Here is a 20145-nt window from a genome sequence, read left to right as displayed (position 1 = left end):
ATGTATGGCCTTGACTGCTTTTTCATCTAATCGCTCAAATTTAATTCAGCATTAATGAATTGAACTACAAACGAACTACAAGCAAAAACTACAAACACGAAAAAATTTGTGTTTATGTAACATGAAAAGTTTAACGCGAATTAACTTCATGGATTTTTTTTTATAGATTGTATGAATTTGGAATAGTAACGAATGAAAGCAATAAATTCAGTAAGGAATGTGATTACCGTGTTATTGTGTCGGAGTTCTAATGGAAATAATATGCGTAAGGAGTTGAATTTTACTGAAGAATAAAAGTTGTTTTATACAGGAATTTTGGCAACCAAGGTCATGCCCCTGATTAATGATTGCCGATAAATGCTAGGAAAACAAAGTCGCGTCTTTGCCAGTTGCTTAAATGCGGTCACAGAGACTTTTTTACGGCTGCTCGATGGAAATGACTACGACTGTCATCTATGGGTGTTTTCCTTAACGACGACGGTAATTATTGACTCCACGACAACGTGAAAGCTTGCGTAAAATCTAATTTTCTGCCAAAATCTGGAGAAATTTTAACAAATCCGGAGAGCGGGAGGAAGGATGAAAAATCCGGAGTCTCCCGCCTAAATCGGGAGAGTTGGCAGGTCTGAAAAAATAAGTCAAAGAGATGGAATAGATAGAGTTTTAAGAAGTTTGGGTAAAGAAAAATAATTTGTTAATTTTTTTCCCTTTGCGATCAAAATGACACTTTCTATCATTCTAGTGTTAAGACATCCAAATAGTGTTTCTCACATGACTGAGCCCATCCACAAAAAAAAGAGAGAGAAAAAAAAAGATCAATGGAGAGAGAGAGAAACACAATACTCACCAGTCATTCATCTTATTAGGGTGGGAGTATCCACAGAGCCATAGACTTGACCATCTTTAGCTTCAGTTTTTATCTCCTCCTCCTTCTTTATTTTATGTGTTTCTTCTTCATCACTGGAACTGTCTCCACTGCTTCCATCGGATGAGTCCTCATCTAAGCCTAATTGATGTAATCTAATGACAAGCATCTCATCCATGGAGTACAAACATTTCTGACACTTCTCGATTCTGCACAGCTTCACCCGTAGTTCCTTCATGTGTTTTTCCTTGATGTGCGACATCAAATCTTCTGTGACTACGTTGCAGTCCTTACACCTCTTAACGATGTGCTCGAAGGAATCCGGTTTCTTCACTTCCTTTTGATCTTTCTTCGGCAAGTCTTTCTTGGCATCCTAGGGGGATGCTGCTGTTGCTGTGACAGGGGCAGGAGCAGAAACCTTTTCTTTGGGAGTAGCTTTCTTATCGGTAGATTCTTCTGTAGAACGTTTAGATGACGAACTGTGTACATTGTAGACGTGGCTCTCGAACAACCTGTACAGCGTGAAAGTGGCCGTACAAACAGTACATTTATAGGACAGATCAGCTGGTACCAACGTAACTTTGTGTACCTGAGTCATGTGAGAAACTAGCTTGTAAATAAAGACGACACCGCAAATAATGCAACGTCCACCGTCTTGGTTTTTGTTTGCCATCTCTTGCATGTTAGTGGTGACGAGGCAGTGTGCACCAAGAAGATGGTGCTCAAGACCCTGGTCAGTGAAAAACCGCCACTGGCCCTTTTGACAGTTTAGAGGAGGGCGACTAACCAGCATCTTCGGGTGAATTTTCACCTTATGAACCCAGTTCATGTGAGATCTAAGTTCATCCAAATCTTTTATGTACGAGTCACAGATTTCACACATCACGAACGAACTACCCGAACTGCTTTTAACAACTTGCGATGGAGGTATGTTCAGCCGCTGATAAGGAGGCATGATCCGCTTGAACTCTGCCAGCCTGGGCAAGTCCTCCCTTTCGTGAAGGGTCGTTGCCAGCTACGTTCGTGAACAAAGCCACTGGCTGAGGTAGTCCAGGTTTCTGAGAAACGATATGGTTACCAGCAGAGCTGATTGGCGTCAGCGTGATATTCTTCAGGTTGGCCGCAGAAGCGATTCTTGAAGCACCTTGCTTGCCCACAGGTGTTATAACTATGAAGCTGTGGAACCAATGCTTTGAACATAAGCAGACTGATTCATGCCTGCTAAGCGAGGCTGTAAATTTGGAGCAACTGGTCTGAGTTGAGGCGATCTGGATTTTGGCCTCGTCAGCATCAATCCTGCTGGTAGCTGTAATGCAGCCCCACCCTGTTTAATTTGCTGGCCCATAAGGTGTTTTACTAAGGTAGGACTGTCTGCATACCCTTCGGCACCGGTCATGTTGAGAACTGAAGCCAGTTTTTCCCGTGCAAAGGCACTAGCCAAACTTTCCATTGGAACGGACTGGCTTACATTCGAGAAGGAGCCAGCCTTGCTGGTGCCCATTAGCATGTTACGATGGGCAATGACATCTTATATAGTGACTGGTTTGGTCGTCACTTGCAAGAACTCAAAGTCGAACGGAGGACAGAGATTCAGGGCAGCAACAAAATTCCTCTTGCAACGATTCATGTACACGCTAACTTTGGCCTTCAGGTGGCTCTGAAATGAACAAAATAAACATTCGTGCAAGGACATATAGTCTTTGAGGAATGCTCTCCTGTCGTGAAGTTCTTTGAAGTGAACAATGGTTTCTCTTTAATCTCGAGTCACAAACCAGCAGAAATTGCACTTGAATTCCCTTCTAGGGATCATATGTGGGACCATATAATGGCCCTCCATGACCATAGCAGATTCAGTTTTGAATTTACACAATTCACACCGCTTCATGCGGAACTGGAATGGAGCGTTAAGTCTCCTTGAGAGATTAATGCTCCTGTCCAAGTAGGATAATTTCCTCTTCAAGCTCTTTGTTGCTGCCGCCAAGCTTTCTTGTTTGTTTCATCTTAGACCTCCTCATGTCTCTGTGATGCCATTCCAGAACTCGACTCGCTCCAAGGTTTATCAGAAACTGACCTACAGAGCTCTGAAAGAAGTTTTTCCGGGCACCAGGCACAGCTTTGGACTTTTCTTCAGGTTTCTTACTGGCCGTTTTTTCTGTTTTCTGGTTTATCTTTTGAGGATGGAAATTTATCTTTATTCTTGATAAGAAGAGGAGGAACGAGCAAAAATGGACTTTCGATGATGACCTCATTTTCCTCCAGCATCAAAGTGCCCATGTGCGGAAACTTCACGGGGATTGTATTTTCCATGTTGCAGATCTTTGATTTTCTCTTGCAAGGAGATAAGATATGGGAATCCTGCGGACATGAGAGTTTCTTCGTCATGTGACACACTAAAATCTGCGACAGATTTAATGGGCTTACATTCAACGCTGTCATTCGCACCCTCCTTTGCATCAGCGGAGCTGCTGATGACTTGAATTTCATTGTCCGATTCCCCATCTGAAACAACGATGAGGTTCTCTGGATCTTTTTCTTTCTGCACCAATTCAATCTTCTTGCTGCTAGTTACATCACATGATTCATTTTTAACACTGGGTGAAGTCGATGCACACTTATCTGAACTAGATTCCACCTTGTTTTCTTCACCCTTCTCCCCAGCTGGTTCTTTCTTCGCCACCACGAGTTCTTCATCGCTTTTCCCACTTGCGTCAGCAGAATGTTGATCAGCATTATTTTCAACAAGATCTTTTTTTGAAACGGAATCACACTCGTTTTTCTTGTTTTCGGAACTATCATTCAAAGGTTAATGCCTACGCTTCCGATTTGGTGCATGATCTTCCCAGTTGGTGCATCCTGGTTCATTGTTTCCTTGTTCATCATTGCTCTTGAGTTTTTGAGACTTTGTTCAGTAGTCAGTTTCTCTTCTCCATCAGAAGCATCTTCAGCAACATCACACTTCACTTCTGTGCTTACCTTGTCCCTTTTGCAGGACGCGCAGAGTTGTTCCGTCTCCTACTGCGAGATTTCCGTTTTTTAGAGTTTTTATTCGGAGGACTTACATTTCCATTATTATCCTCCTCTTTGATGCGCCACCTATCCCCTGGTTCGAAATCTATACATGGCTTGCCTGGAGTTGCATTCGTATTATCTTCCTCCGCATAGACTTTCATGTTTGTTGATTTCTTGTGCCAGTGTTGCCTTGACAACTTCACTCCATTCTCTGGCGTTTCTCCTGTGGTTCATACGCAAGATCTTCATCCCGTTCCTCATCAAGTTCCACATATTGCTACAATAAGAAAAGTATACGAGAGATTTATAGATTAATCATTGTTATTCAGCCAGATTGTTCAATAAGAAAAGTAATGAAACAGATAATAAAAATAAAAGTATAAAATAGATTTGAAACAAACTGAAATTTAACTCTTTAAGCAGCATTGGAAAGATACTTAGACTCCTAAAATGCCTCTTTTTTTTTTGGTATTGACAAGTCCAGATATTTTGTAAAGTTAATTTTTCAATGAAACACTTTTCCCTATACACCTGCTAAAAATCCAAAGAAAACCTACTTCAAAAAAGTATGGAATTTTGATGAGGGTTAGTGATTTCTGCCGTGCCACTTTAAGGGCTAAATTTATTGGCATTAGACAGAAATACAGAACTATCTCTTGTACAAAACAATTTTACTATGAACTAAGACTTACATTGACAAAAAATTTTTCAACAACAGTTTTCCAGGTGAGTGAATGATTGAAGACCTCGGGGAGTCCCACTTTATGCGAGAATGGATATATCAGGATGCACTTGATGCCGTGACGTTGATATGCCTCAATTTCCATTTTATAATCTCCATCGCCTATATGAATATAAATATGGAGAAAAATGAATGAGTGAAAAAAAATTATTGAAATTTTCTGAATTGTGTTTGAGCCATTTATAAGTTCAGAAAAAACCTTAGAAAATATTCGAAGATAAAACCTTCAGAAATCATTGGTGCAGGTGAATGACGAGGAAGGTGATGATATGACCTCCTCAAAAGAACTAAAACCATTTGTGGCTCAGAGGGTTTCCGTGCTTTGTTGGTACAGTTTGTACATTATAGCATCTCCCCCCCCCCCCCACCCCAATGCAGTTTTTGTATAGTTTCAAAGTCCATTTAAAAAGCAGAATTCACAGGGCTGTTCTAACAATGAGATATTGTTGTTTCCTGATACTGACCTATGTCGAGTCATAGAACTGCAAAATGACTTAGAAGGTTCAGCTGGAGACATGGCACAAGTGATGCATCAATGTTTGTATGACGTGGTGGCTCTTGATTGGTCGGGTGGGATTCGAAGAATTAAAATTTAAATTAGAGAGCTGAATATTAAAAAGGTGTTGTATTTGCTACTGTCTTGATCTTCCTTCTTCAGGGTTCATACAAAATTTTCAAAATGAAAAGTAAGGCGTTTTTAAGGACTTTTTAAGGAGTTTCAAGCAGTTTTTAAGGAGTCATGGCAAACTTCATAATTTACAAGTTTTACAGCAAAAAAAGGGGCGGGCACATATGCAAATTTATTTTTAATTTGCAAACAAACTTTCCCTCTTCTCAAAAATATAGACGTAGAAGTGGTTCAAAAATTACATGTTTTGATTTGTTACCCAGCATCATAAGAATTCATAAAATAATCAATCCACATACATGCTTTCTGTCGTCACCAAAGTGTTCTAAAACCTTCAAGTATTAGTCAAAAATATAACTCATAACAGCATCACATAAATTATAAAAATTCTAAAAGTGATATTCATTCCTCCTCCAATTATTCAAAATAAAAACCAGACGACAAAGATTTTTCTTACAAACTTATTTATATTTGCACAGGGGCGTAGCCAGAAATTTTGTTCGGGGGGGGGACCAAAGTGACAGAACAATGGATTTGGCCATCTTTTTTCCTTTTTTAGGTAATTTTCTCACATTTCGGGGGGGGGGGGGGAGAACCAGACCCCCAAGTCCCCCCCCTCGCTACGCCCTTGTATTTGCAGCAACTCTATTTTTTTAATCTACCAAAATATTTTTTAAAAGAATTGTAAAAATATTTTTTACAATATAGAAACAAAATATCTTTATATGTTATTATAATCAATTTTTGTTAATTTCAATACTATTTGAAGGCCAAGAACCCAAAATTGCTCAAGAAATTCATTGTGACCCTACCTCTCTAAGCCCTTGGTAACCCTTGACCCGCGGTAAACATTCGGCCTGTGCGGACCAAATGTGGCCCTGGCGTTATGATGTGGCCTGTCCCTAAATCTATTTTTGTAACAATGAACCAAGTGACACGTTTACAGATCGCTTAAGTGACTCGTGGCACAATTCCAGACCATTTAAGCGATCCCTTGAGTGACATGTGACAAAGTTTTAGAGCATTGGTCCTGCCACCAGTGCGGTTCTACATCACTCAAGTTATTCCGCGCCACATTCCCAGATTACTTAAGTGATCTGCGGCATAGTCACGGATCACTTATATGACGCGCGGCACAGCTCCAGAGCATTTGGATCCGCTCAGTATTCGAAGATCACTAGAGTGGCTCTGTAGGGGACTCAATAGGAAGAATGTTAGTTCAGGTGCCCACAAACTAGTGAAAAGTTTTACTCGTTTACTCGTAAAAGTTTTACTCGCACCGAGTAAGACGCCATTAAGAATATTTCATATTTTTTATAAAGGGTGGTTGATGACGTAAGAATCATCCACACCCCCCCCCCTCCACGTCATCAAGTCAGCAAATCGAAAATCCCCCATCCATGCTGACGTAATACTTGAATGACCCCTAACATAAAGATACCCGAAAGTTATTTTCTGAAGGTTAAAAAAAGTGGGTTCAGCTATAGCGGCTGATCGGCTCGTCCCCCCCCCCTCCTATAAAACCAGACGTGGCTCGGGCTGTCACTTTTAAAAGCCGGGTTTTACTAGCAGGTTTTCTATGCCGTGCGCAACGTGAGTCATCCAGCGCGACACACCGTCTATTCATCAATATGAAAAGCAGTACGACTGTTTTCCTACAGAGCGCAATACGGCTCACGACAGCGCTTTACGTCGGGCGTGATTGGCAGACTGCTTCTGGAGGAGTTGGGCGTCGTGTGCCGTGCGTTTCAGCGATCTTCCCTTTAAACCGGAACATGCAGCCGATAGAGGATATGACGCCAGGGTCATATACTATATAACCGTACTGAGCCGATGCACCACGCTTGGAAAACGCAAATGCGTAACGTCATTATGTAACTCATTTCTGCCGACACGAAATGATCCAGTTAGGTTCACGCGGCGCAAAAAGCCTACTCCTAGGAAAACCTGGCTTCAGGGATGAACGCTCGTTACGGGATCCCAGGAGAGATAAACCCATTGTCTCTCATAGAATCTCTTGTGTGTGGATAGAGCCTGTTCCTCTTTTTTTTTTGCCTTTTTATTTACGGAAACCAATCTGCGAAACAGATTCGCTTTCCCCACTGGACTTCAGTTTTTAGCACTTTAAGGCGCGGCGGCGAAAAAATACGCTTGTCGTCGTCCCTTACTCCAGTGGAACTGAATTTTTTTTCCCTTTTTTCTTTTTCAGTAGCGAGTTGTAATGTGAATAAAACACGTCAAAAAAACTGCGGAAAGCAGTGACATTTGGCGGTTTCTCGGAATTTTCGTAGTGAGATATTGGCTGTAAGCAAATGGGAAGGAGGGATAAAATAGGAATAGTAGGAGAGAATTGCAGTAAAAAAAAAGATGATTGCGGCGAAAGTAGGAAAAACAGGAAAGCTGCGAGGTCTGCACTCAGTATACTGCGTAATATAGGAGGTTCGAGACATCGTTTCGCCGCATAAGTAAAAACTTTCTCACCACTGGGCATGGGGAAATCTTCGGCTACTGGTTCAGCGGAGTGATGTCGTTCTACGGACCATCGATTTCCAACGCTGACCAGTTTGCGACATAGGCAGGAGAACACGTCAAAACTAGCGATTCGGTAAAAAATCGTATTTTTAGAAGCAAAAGTGTATAATCGTATTAATTTACTAAATACGACAAAATTGTAACGGTTGGCAGGTATGCACAACCATTGGATGTTCCAATCCTTAATTCCAATCCAATATTCTAGAAACCTTTGTTCCAATCCCATCCCCTGCTTTCACATTTCCTATTACAAAGGGGGAGAGCGGTTTTTTTTTCTCTTTTCTTCCTCTTTATATTCGGGGGAAGCTTCCTCTTATTTTTCTAGGCAATGCTATTCATCACCATGGGGAATGCCTATTCTAAGAAAGATCATCCCTTCAGAGAAAAAAAAAGGACTTTTTCAGGCTTGGCTGCAAAAAGTAAGGAGTTATAAGGGCCCTTCCAGAGGGAAATGAAAAGTTAGGAGTTTTTAAGGAGTTTGTAAGGATGTGCGAACCCTGTTCTTGATTCAAAAATTCTGAACAAGTCTCCAAACAAGAGACACAACGCCATACTAACATCAATGTGGCACGTCAATGAAAACTATATACATTTCACTGCATTTCCAGAAGAATCACTGAAAGGAGGAACATATTGTTCCCATGCTATGCCGATGTTGGCCATAGTAGTGGATGAAAAGTTTGCTTGAAAACGATTTGAGCACATTGCATACATCCTGGAAAGTTTCAACAACTCTGCAAACTTTGGCCATGAAAACTTACCTTCTACCGAAAAAAAATTATTTACGAAGAAAATAAAATACAACGCAGATGCAAATCATGGAACAAAACAATAAAAAACTTTTCATAAAAGAAAATCAAAATTACCAGTTATCATGACGATGGAGCATGATGTGTCTCCCACATTTTTGGTGAACTCCTTCATGGATGAAATTATTTTAACGTCTGCTGATTCAGGAGCCCCACTAGTGGCTATAACAGATGCCTAAAAAAAAATTGTTGCATCAAATTTAAATCAATGAAACAAGATGAATGATTGTATTTTATTTTAAATGGTTCATTTGAAAACTAAACACTTAATGAAATATGAATTTCTAATTTATTTACCGACAACGCTATTTCTTTTGTTGTTGAAAGTTGAGTTCCTCTGCTAATATCATAGGCAACCACAACTTTTGTGACTTCAAATAATTTGGTTGAAAATGACGACTTCAAAAACACAATAAAATCAAATGGTGAAATATTGTCTGCGGAGATGCCTTGATTTTCGAAATCCCACACCAGTAATCGTTTCCCCTTCCTAGTGCATGAGCTTGCTTCGCTTTCTAAATTTCAAGTAAAAAATCAAAACTTATATAAGATTACCAGAAAGTCTTTAGTCATTCCCTCAATTGCTGGTCATGTGCAAACAATTCCAGTTATCAAAAATATTTTAAATGAAGTAAATGTTCATATTATGACACTTTTTACATAAACAAGTTAACTTTTTGTACAAGGTACACATAAGTGTGTGCAACCCAATATGATATTAGCATTCAGTTAGCATCATGGAACAATCCTTATTATGGGTTATTTTCATACTTATTCTACATTTCAGTAAAAAAAAGTGTTTGGTGAACCAACTGCAAACTGGTTTATAGGAAGATCTCATTTGCATAGGTAAGGTTTGTGGTCACCAGTTCTGCTCTTTCCATTTCAACTATTCCTGAGAGTGCAAATTGGCCTAGTATTGATACTTTAGAAACGAGTCCATCCTTTCTTAGTTGTTAATGTGTCATTAGCCCTGATATAACGATGCTCTGCTGACCAAGAAAAAATATATTGTAGAGAGGTTATCATTATATTGATAGTTAGCATTATCATCAGGTGCAGCTAAATGTATGTTGTTGTCAGTATCTCTTCGGAATTCGCATTGTTAGTACCCCATCATAAAATACAATTATGAGTGTTTGTTTGCAGCAAAAAATTACAAATGGATTAGTTGATGAATAAAATTCAGTTGTTTCATCAATTAAAGTAATTTTATCACACTACACAAAAAGTGGCAAATGTTGATGAAGTTTCCATGAAAAATTCATTAATATTTTCAAAAAGTAGATAGTGAAAAATATGATTCTATAAAGTGGTGTACTGATGATATGATTCTATAAAGTGGTGGTGGAGAGCAGAAATAAGACTTGATAAGCGGAGTGACTCATTAAACGGAGTAAGCCATAGCTATGCCAATTCCTGCATGAGGATAAGTGGGACTTCCAAAAAGTGATCTGGTAAGCGGAGTGACGTGTTAACCAGGTGACGCACTAACGAGGTTTGACTGTATTTAGATGGGGCTTAGTGGGCTACAGCCCAAGACGGAAAATTTGAAGAATGAGCGGCTGAGAAAATTAACAAATGGGAAAGAGGTGGCTAAATTATATATCCATCTCTGCATAGAGAGGCAGAGGGACCAGATCAAGTGAGTCATCCAGAGAGTTTGCAAGTATGCGAGTGAGTAAAAGTGTGGAAGCATGTGAGTGAATTAAAGTGTTCAAGCATGTGGGTGAATAAAAGTGTGCAAGCATGTGAAGATGGCAAAAAGAGTGACCTAAAAAGGGAAGAACCAGGTCTGTGATAGATCAAAAGTGTGACCTAGAGAGCATGAAAGCATATGAAAGACCAAACGAGTGACCTAGAGAGTATGGGACGTAGTTAGTAAGTGGTCAATAACATGACTTAGATCATGTACAAGCAAGTGAATGACAGAATGACCAAAAGAGTGATCCAGAGAATGAGGGACCAGGTTAGTGAGTGATCAAAAACGTGATTTAAGCATAACTTATATCATGTTTAAGCATGTGAATGGCAGAATGACCAAAAGAAAGATTCAGAGAATGTGCAAGCATGTTGATGACTTAAAATGTGAGCTAGAGTCAGTGGCGGATCTAGGTAAGGGGTGATTGGCCCCCCAAGAGCCTTCAAGCAAACATATATATAATTCCTAATTTAATTAATTCTCTGATTACTTAATACTTTTTCCTTTATTATTTTTCAAATTTTCTTTTGCTAAAATTTACGCACTTCAGGAGGTGTCACCTTGAGCTTTCTTCTGGTGGAAGGTAGAAAAAAATAAAAGAATAAAGAATCCATAGCTCCAAGAAAGTCAGTTGCATTCTCCCCAAAGATAGCCTATTTTTCTGTAGAGATGACGTGAAATTCCAGAGCCGTACTGCCTTTCTGGTGCAACTATGATGCAAATACACACCCTTCAGTTTTCTTGGTAAAACACAATGAAGCACAAGGCATCTAATAAGATAAATCATAATTTTCTAGTCATGCTTATTTTTTTTGGGAGGAGGGGGATTCATAGTCCTTAACCATACAAGCTTGAAACAGACCAAAAAAAAAAAAAAAAAGGCAGCATCTTCGGGAGAAAAAAAAGCTGTTTTCGACAAGTGAAAATTTTAAAGTTTTAAAATAGCTGGATGTGAAGAAAATAATTTTTACAAATTTAGTAGCACATTGCCGCTGTGGTGGTCGAGTGGTTATAGTGACGGACTCGCGATGCGAAGAATCCGGGTTCGAACCCCACAGTGGTGGTCGGCTGAAGTTGGTTTTCTGTGGTTCCCAACTTCAAGGCGCAAATGCGAGCCGATCTCCCCGTTAAAAAGTCTCGCCACAGAGAGCAACAGTCCTACAACGTTACAAATATTCAATCATTACACTTCACTCACAATTTGAAGTATAGATGGCAGCACTGAAATATCATACACACGATAAATCATTCAATCATAACACTTCACTCATAGTTAGAAAAACTGGTGGCAGATGGCAGCACTACACATAACAAGCATTACAGAGAAACAAAAAACTTCACTACACGTACACCCACATTCCCGCATGTACTGATTCGTTGGGGTTCCGCGGGGGGGGGGGGGGGTGTGCATGTGTGGTATAGCAGTAGTCGGTATGGCCTCCAAAAAATGGCTCTGGGATCCATGATGTTCTTAAGTCAGCCACCTCGTTGGGCAATTTGCATCTGCATCTCAGAGAATGAAGTTGCATTTGCTTGCGGATGCACTGATATTGACACATCGACATGGCCTCTACAGGGTGAGGCTAACAGGGCTCAGGATGAATCTTATCATTGTTTGTTTTTTCATTCTATAAATTCACTATAGTGGGGACTGTGAAAAATCGGACCAAAGACCACACAAAAAAAATTAGCTGAGGAACTCTGCTGCAGAAGGTGGGCATTTGAACATAGCCTCTATAATATTTATCAAAATATAGGCTTTGGTCCTATCCAATAATTTTAAGCTTATCATTTGAAATCTTTCAGGCACGAATAAATGAGTACAGTGGATCCCGCTTATAACGTTTTTAAAAAAACATTGTAAGTGGTAAAAATGTTTTAAATGGAAAATATCAATGAGTATTAGTAAAAGATGGAATCACAAAAATGCATTGTATTAAGTGAGAAAAGTTCTAAGAGTAGGGTCAGACTAGCCTGCCTCCTCTAGTTTCGACCCTGAAAAATGTTCTAAGCGCGGAATCAGCTATATAAAATTGATAATGTCGTGTCGGATGATCTGTGGGAATTAAATTTAACTGCGAGAAAAATCTTTTCAGACAAAAAATCTTAAATTTAATATGGTGCACTTGATATTCATAATAAATTATATTTAAAGATCCAAATCATTCCATTTTTCATTAAAGTAAACTTCTTGCAAATTTAACGTCTTTGGCAGGAAAAACATTTGAATAAGTTTTTGGCAACCCTAGTTTACACAAAATTGAAAGAGAAATTTACTCTTTTAAATTATGCAAGTAAAATTTCATTATGCTTAAATTTTGTACACCTATGTACCACCTATGTACACTTGTTAGAACCCATATATTTTATTGAAATATGCACTAATTATTTCTCATTATCAAAATAGTCTATTCTATAGTGTATTCTAGCATATTTCAGTATAGTAATATTCTATAGTTATTTTATATAGTATATATGTACTTGTTTAGATAACTTTTTCATGTTAATGCAGTAAACCATTTAGGTTAATTTTCTATTTTCATATGATGTCTTGTCTTCCTACTCATACAAGCCCGATTTACTATTCAGTATTTGGTGTATTTGTATCCCAAGATTTTGTAATTCCTGATTAGTAGAGCCCGGATTATATGCACTAAAAAAGTGGCGAAATATGCTCTAAAAATATGCAAATATGCACTTAAAAATGCCGAAATATGCACTTAAAAAATGCCGAAATATGCACTTAAAATGCTAAAATATGCACTTAAAATGCTAAAATATGCACTTAAAAATGCCAAAATATGCATTAAAACCCAAAATATACACTAATAAGTCATGAAAGTTACATGTAATCAAAAATGAGAAAATATGCATTTAAAAAATTACCGTGCAAAAAAAGCAGATATGCTTTTGAAATGAACATTTTCTATTTTTTAATGCATAGTTTCATTTACAAAAAAATATCCCCGCATATACACCCCCTGCATATTTCTACACATTTTTTATTTAGGCATTTTTAATTTCCAGTTTGTTGTAGTTGCTCAGTAACGAAATACCAACAAAAGAATTTCGACACCATTTCTAAAAAAATTGAACGCTTTTGACATAGCTCTGGAAATAGCCTTAATAATAGAACACTTGATATTTGGAAAATACGAACATCTCTATTAATTCACTAAATTCCATCTGCGGTAGAAAACCCTTTTATAAAAATACAATGAAACCCCCTTTTAACGGACACCTCTCAGATGCAGTCGCCCTTTTTTTAAGGGCCAAATAATATTTTCCCCTTGTATAATAGAAATATGCATTTCAAATCCCTGATGAAAGGTCACCCCTCTTTTACGAACGAATTGTTTTGTCCCGCCGGTAAAAGAGGTTTTACTGTATTATTAGCAATATTTATTTTGAAGGATTATAAAAAAAGTGATTACGCTTAAATAAACTTTCAAAAATATACACTTATTATGAAAATTCTTTGATTTTATGCATTTATATACATTAATGCTAAAAAAGACCAAAATATGCAAATGCATATGCACATATGCATTTGCATATAATCCGGGCTCTACTGATTAGTAATTCCAAAACTTGTGCTGAGGTGGTTCCAAATTAAAATAGTTTTTGAGTGTTTATTAAAAACGAGAAATTTAGGTTTGAAGTTTGGGTAATTTTGATATGTTTTTCAGTGGCAGGGTCTGCGGGTTTAAAATCTGGGTGTTGCAAAAAAAAAAAAAATTAAAGAAAAAAAATGCAGAGTTCAATATTTCTGGAACTAATAGAGATATAAATTACTAGTATACAACAGACTCTTGTTAATCTGGTGCATAGCAGACCAGGGTGTGTTGGATTACTGTAATTATACTTTACACCCATTTAAATACTGTAATATAAACTTCTGCGCATAGACATGCAGTGATACGTTTTTCTCTTCTATGGGGCTCTGAGAAAACTGGTTGAAAAACGCCGGATTATAGGATGAGCTGGATTATTGAGAGAGTACTGTAGTAATATGAGCATCGTGGGTCTTGGGTAAAATGATTTTTCTGAGGTCCTCCACCTGGTTAAAAATGCCCAACTATCAATTTGCATGCTTACTCATGACAATTTGAATCAGATCAATTTTCATGAGGCCCCCCTCTGCACTTCAGGCCTCCGGCCGTGTCTGGGTGGGCCCATGCATTAAGATGGCGCTGAGTATGGCATACTTTATTTGAAGACAAAGAATATGGGGTTTCCGATGAAAAAAATTTCGTAATTTTTCTTAAATAAAACGTACAAAGCTGGAATTTTTTAATAAATTTTCCAGACCTTATCTTGTTTGAAAATTAGGACAGGTAAATGAGAAAGTTAAAGATATTATTTTTGGAAATACAAACCTGTCATCAATGAGTAAATGCTTAATATTTGTACTGCAGTGTTTCTTTTTTCATTTTAAAAGAGGATACAAGTTAGGTGTGCCATAAAATTTTCTTTGAATTTTTAAATTTTTCACAGAAAGACAAATTCAGGGGTATTAAGTGACGAAGTTCATTTTAGAGCAGCAAAATATACAATTCAGAGTAATTTTGGAGCAAGTACAGGGTGATTATAAAAAAACTATCCCGACATATGGGCCCCTAACTATCATACCATTCACAGAAACTGAATGAAATTTTGGCATAAGGTATTTTGAGGTATGCGCTCAAGAATGTTATGGAAAACAACAGTGTCACTCTAACAGTTACGGTTAAAGTGAGAAAATTTCGAAAATATCAAATGGCAACACCAAGTTTTTTGCATTGGAATGTGATCTCCATTGTGTAAAACCCTAAATAGCGTTCGAACGGCAACTGTAGCATGAAAATCACCGGTGGTACATAGGCTAAAAGTGAGGACAACCAATAAGGACAGAGAAGCAGCATAAAATAAAGCATTTCAGTATGGAGATCGCATTCCAATACAAAAAATTTGGTGTTGCCATTTGATATTTTCGAAATTTTCTCACTGTAACCGTAACTGTTAGAGAACACTTGTTTTCCATATCATTCTTGAGCGCATACCTCAAAATACCTTAGGCCAAAATTTCATTCAGTTTCTGTGAATGGTATGATAGTTAGGGGCCCATATGTCAGGATAGTTTTTTTATAATCACCCCGTATTTATAAATTGGAGCAACAAAATTAACTTACAAGAATATTTTCGTTTACCTTCCCCCCTTTCAAAATAAAACAACTGCACTGTCTTTTGTTATCAAACATATTTTTTTTCAACTTGTTTTTTGTTTTTGATGTTTCAGGCTTTTGACACCTTGTTTGAAAAAGTGGCTGTCATAAAACCTGGAAATTTTAGTTTCGTGTCAAAGCATGAAAAATCATTGTTACTAACTATTAGTTCTACACTTTACTTTTGACTACAGATTACATACATTGATATTCAGTAACAAGGTTAGAGTGCTAAGAATTTGACAACCATACTTTCATTTATGTCGTAAAAGATAAAAATAAATGCCTAAAGATGTTTTAAGTTTTGGGAAATCTTTCGCAAACCATTGTATAACAATTATCCTTCAATATATATATGCCAAAAGAAAGTTATTTATCTGAAATACTGAGAAAAAGGAAAAAACGATACAAAATACTTTTATTGACCTTATTTCACCTCCTGCTTTTTCGCATAACTTTTCATTTGCTCATTTTTTTTCTAAACGGGACATAATTTCAGCAATTTTTTTATTCAAATCTGATAGCAAAACTTCTCCACATTCTACATCCACAAAAGAGTTCTTTTTCAGTCTATTACTTATGGATTGCTCTGCCCTTTTTTTAGCAAAATTTATGGACTGCTACCTTCTATTCAATTATTTTTCTTCATTCTTTAAGTCTTTCAATCATTGGTCAGTCCCACTCATCTCTTTTTGTTTTCTTCGACCTTCGTTCTTTCTTTATAGCGTTGCCATGACATTTTTACAGCAGTCATAAGATTTGTATTCAAGGAAATTTCTCCACACTTCTTAGCCACACAGATTTGATTTTCCTAATGTCATTAATGCTGGCAGTACTAAGGCTACTTCTGGACTACAAGTTGTTTTTAATTCACACTGAAGCCTTGCTCACAATCTGCATTACCATGGGCCAATGTTAGTAGCGCCTTGAATAAAATTGGCAAATGTTTGTACTTGGGATTACCCAATGCATCTTTATGACTAAATATTTCTGACCAATATTCATAAATTCTTTGAGAACTTGATTTGTTGGCTTCAGGATTTGATTGGTAGATGACCCATTTATCTACTGTGATTGATATACTATGAGGTTCTATGACAATAGCTACAGATGACACCAAATGCCTAATGCATGTCAAGGATGATGCCTCGTACCTGAACAATCGATTTAGGCATTTAAGCCACATCAGAAACTTGTAAAAAGAACTTGTTATTTTCTGGGTTACTCCAGTGCGCTATCTCCCTGAGAGCAGGGGTGGGAAGAGTAAAAATTCTAGCCACAGAGAGCAGCAGGTCTACAACGATAAAATCTTCAAACATTACACTTCACTCATAGTTCAAAAAATATGTGGTAGATGGCAGCACTATAACAAGCATTACATATAAACAAGCTTCACGTTAGGTTTATAACACCGCATAGCTGCCAACTTTTGAAAATGAAAATTAGGGAGATTTTCGTGCGGACCTGTATTTTAAAGTAAAACAATTCCCCAATAAATACAAAAGGGATTTTTCCACATAAAATAGGGATTTCCCACACATAAAAGTTAAAGAATAGGGAATAAAATCCCTACTCAAAAATTAGTGTCAAATAAAATAGAGATTTTACACATGTGAGTTAAACCCTTGGGAATAAAATCCCTATGTAAAAAAACAAGTGAAATTGGAGGACAAAACTTCAATGATCTGAAAAAAAAATGTGTGTTCAATCAGAAACGATGTGAACAAAAATTCTGCATGAATGACCCCAAAATCATCAGAAGATGAAGGGGAAAAAAGCGTAAATTTTTGAAGAACACTGACTTTGTGTGATACTTGCTTGATGTTTTTTTTATTTCACATGGGTGATGATGTCAGTCTTTCCACCACAACTGATGTTTGTCCTTAACACAACTTGTACAAAAAGAAAAAGTCTGCCTTTTTCTGGAACGTTTGATGAAAGGGAAATCACTGGAGTATGTATCTTTAAAATTGATTAAATATTTTTTTGATGATCAGTATTCGTGTTTTGTTATCGCACATACGTAACTTCAACAAAAGAGGAAGTTTTGACTACATGCGCATCACTATAATCTTCAACTATTATCCCAGACTATTGGCTGCTAAGCTATTTCCAGACAAATAAACTTTTCTTGTTACCATCAGAGGGTTTGTAAAACTTCCTTAAAAAAATAATTCCCCACTATTCCCCCATTTACGACGTGCAACGTCATTTTGAAAGGGGGTCAAACAGAGGGCAAAAGACTTTTTGCCCCACAAGAAATTCCTTAGGGATTGTTTTCAGAAGTGGGGATTCTTTTTAAATGAAGTAGGGAGTTTTTAGGGACAATTAGGGATTTTCTAAAAATTTGGGAGAGTTAAGAACTTTTTGGGAAGTCAAGAGATGAAGCTAAAATTCGGGAGACTTGGCAGCTATGACACAGACATGTACATCCCAACATGCACCAATACATTAGAAATTCCGCAGGGGAATATGAACAAGGTATACGTGTGGTTTAGTAGTAAATTAAATTAATAAGGACATTATTAACCTACTTTGACATGAAAACCTGGGAAAAAAAATCATATATATCAAATATAATATATATCAAATAAAAATAAATAAAATAATATATATCAAATATATATGTATGTATTTTTATTTTTGTCCGGTTAATTGTGAGCCATAATTTCATCAAGCAAATAAGGAAGAAGAATTCTAGGAACATTTTAAAATAATAATTCTTCATATGCTTTCGATATTCTGCTCGCTTTTCATCTGCTAAGATTTCATTTATTTTTACAATTGCACTTGATACTGTTAATTTTTTTTTTAAATCAGTATGTTACTTATTGAAAAAAATATAATTTTTATAAATATAAATTTTTATTTGGTTTTAATTTTTAATTAAAGTTATAATTAAATTTTAATTAATTTAAATTTCAATTGATTTACATTTTAATGAATTTACATCTTTATTCATTTAAATTTTTAATATTAATTTTTATATTTTAAGAATGTTTAGTTTCTGGATTGGATTTTGATTTTTTTGGTGCAAGGACCATCTAGGTCAAGCTGCGCCGTTTAGTGTCTGCAGACACTTGGTTGGGCTTCATTGATTGACACCTTTATTCCAAAAAATAGCCCCCACCTAACACATCACTCTGGATCTGCACCTACCTAGAGTGTGTGCAAGCATGTGAATGATCAAAAGAGTGAATAAAAGACAGAGAAGTGTTTATAAGAATTGGAGAAAAATATTTTAAAATTGGGGTGTTCCGTTCTAAACCCCCCCCCCCCCCGCCATAAAAATATTAACTTGCAGTAAAATGCTGACTGCTCTACCATCATATTTATTAAATAGCAAAAAATTAAGCAAGGGTATACTTTACAACGAATTTTAGTCTGTTGAAAATTAACTGCATCTTCCTCCCCAATATCCTTTAAAAAAATATAAATAAAAATATTATATCCTATAAAAAATGTCTAACAAACAGGAAATGCAGGTTTTTATGTAAAGAATGATGTCCTCTCTTCTTTTCAAAACAAGATATTCAGAAAACTGGTTGCTATGCAGACAGGGCTGTGGTTCAAGTCAAAATGGAGGCAAATATGGATTTTTCTTCAATAGGCCTAATAATCATCTCTGCATAATAACCAGTTTCCTGCATATCTTGCAGGTTTTTTGCTAGTGATATTGGATTTAAAAGAATATCAAATATAAAGCAATAGGAAATAAAGACATAAAAAGTATGGAAAATGCAAAAACAAATGCATCAGGAAAAAAAATAATCAAACAGTTAAATATTACCAATACATCCTTTTAGGTGAAAAATTTGAGAACTTAAGCCTCTTAGAGTGACGATTGAATTTTTTTCCACCTCTTTTTGTAAAACCTGTAAGAAAATTTATAAAATGAGCAAAATTTTTAATAAATAATTAGAAAAATAGATTAGCCATTCTAGATAAAGTGAACAAAAGAAATGCAATAGAAGCACAAGATTTTGACAAAACTACCTCATCACTTTTGTTGATGTCTGAAATCCCTTTATTCTCCAAGATATTCAGGTCGAAGTTCGAAGAATCAAAAATGGATGCTTCACAATAGTTTTTCATACCATTCAACAAATTTTTTATTGTGAAGTCCTCTGTACAAAATATACGGGAAAAAATTTAACCAGACAGGAAAACGAAAGGATAATTTCCCAAACAAAAAACCAATTAACAACTAAATTACCTGTGATTAAAATGATAGATCTTGGTGAATATGCTGTCTTCAAAAACATTTGTATCTCTAATGCCATACTTTCGCGCATACTGCAGAATACTGGGATGACGTTTGCCTAAAAATACAAATTACTTTAAAAATGCAAATCAATAAAAAAAACTGAGCAGAGGCTTACACACGTGGTGCTGTCCGCACGATGGCGTATCTTCGCAGCTTGTATAATAATTATTCTATTTTCTGCTCGTGGCAATGCAACAGAAAATGGTGAGTCAAAGGCGTCTGACTCTGCTTGTTTGTTGTTGATGCTGTCCTACTCACCGACGCGCATGTCTGTGTCTCGCCGTGCACAGGCCACATTTTTCTCTACCAGCATTTCTGTTTGTATTATGTAAATATTAGCCATTGCAAATAAAGTGTAAATATATAAACGAAATCATTTCATGAATG

At 36.8% G+C, this 20145-nt stretch overlaps 1 protein-coding gene and 1 pseudogene across 2 annotated transcripts in view; both read right to left on the bottom strand.

The window, feature by feature from the left end:
• LOC149090054 (uncharacterized) overlaps positions 1-4121 on the bottom strand; it is a 21010-nt pseudogene extending 16889 nt beyond the window's left edge. Inside the window, exons 1-3 of the transcript XR_016193007.1 lie at positions 3839-4121; positions 1272-3666; positions 848-1175 (exon numbers count right to left, since the gene is read on the bottom strand). The product of XR_016193007.1 is annotated as an uncharacterized LOC149090054 (transcript). The remainder of the gene's footprint in view (positions 1-847; positions 1176-1271; positions 3667-3838) is intronic.
• Positions 4043-20145, bottom strand: LOC149090053 (uncharacterized). The gene is made up of 7 exons (XM_089232032.1): positions 19708-20145; positions 19488-19618; positions 19282-19366; positions 8883-9100; positions 8643-8760; positions 4567-4718; positions 4043-4151 (listed from the first exon to the last, which is right to left on the bottom strand). The coding sequence occupies exons 1-7, from the start codon at positions 19784-19786 to the stop codon at positions 4074-4076; spliced, it is 861 nt and encodes a 286-aa protein (XP_089088158.1). The 5' UTR covers positions 19787-20145; the 3' UTR covers positions 4043-4073.

The sequence above is a fragment of the Pholcus phalangioides genome, unplaced genomic scaffold (genome assembly GCF_987345545.1).
Source record: "Pholcus phalangioides strain wild (caught in Gottingen) unplaced genomic scaffold, Ppha-v1.0 ptg000001l_1, whole genome shotgun sequence".
Lineage (NCBI taxonomy): Eukaryota > Metazoa > Arthropoda > Arachnida > Araneae > Pholcidae > Pholcus > Pholcus phalangioides.
The sequence above is the reverse complement of the archived record's forward strand: the minus strand, read 5'-3'. Positions and strand labels throughout refer to the sequence as shown.

What these genes read in the sequence shown, in the direction of transcription:
- LOC149090053 (XM_089232032.1), bottom strand. Translation starts at nt 19,786, where the DNA reads ATGCGCGAAAGTATGGCATTAGAGATACAAATGTTTTTGAAGACAGCA. An exon ending in ATCTATCATTTTAATCACAG is followed by an intron (nt 19,619 to 19,707) that starts GTAATTTAGTTG and finishes TATTTTGTACAG; the next exon opens with AGGACTTCACAATAAAAAAT. An exon ending in TCACCTAAAAGGATGTATTG is followed by an intron (nt 9,101 to 19,281) that starts GTAATATTTAAC and finishes CTTGAAATTTAG; the next exon opens with AAAGCGAAGCAAGCTCATGC.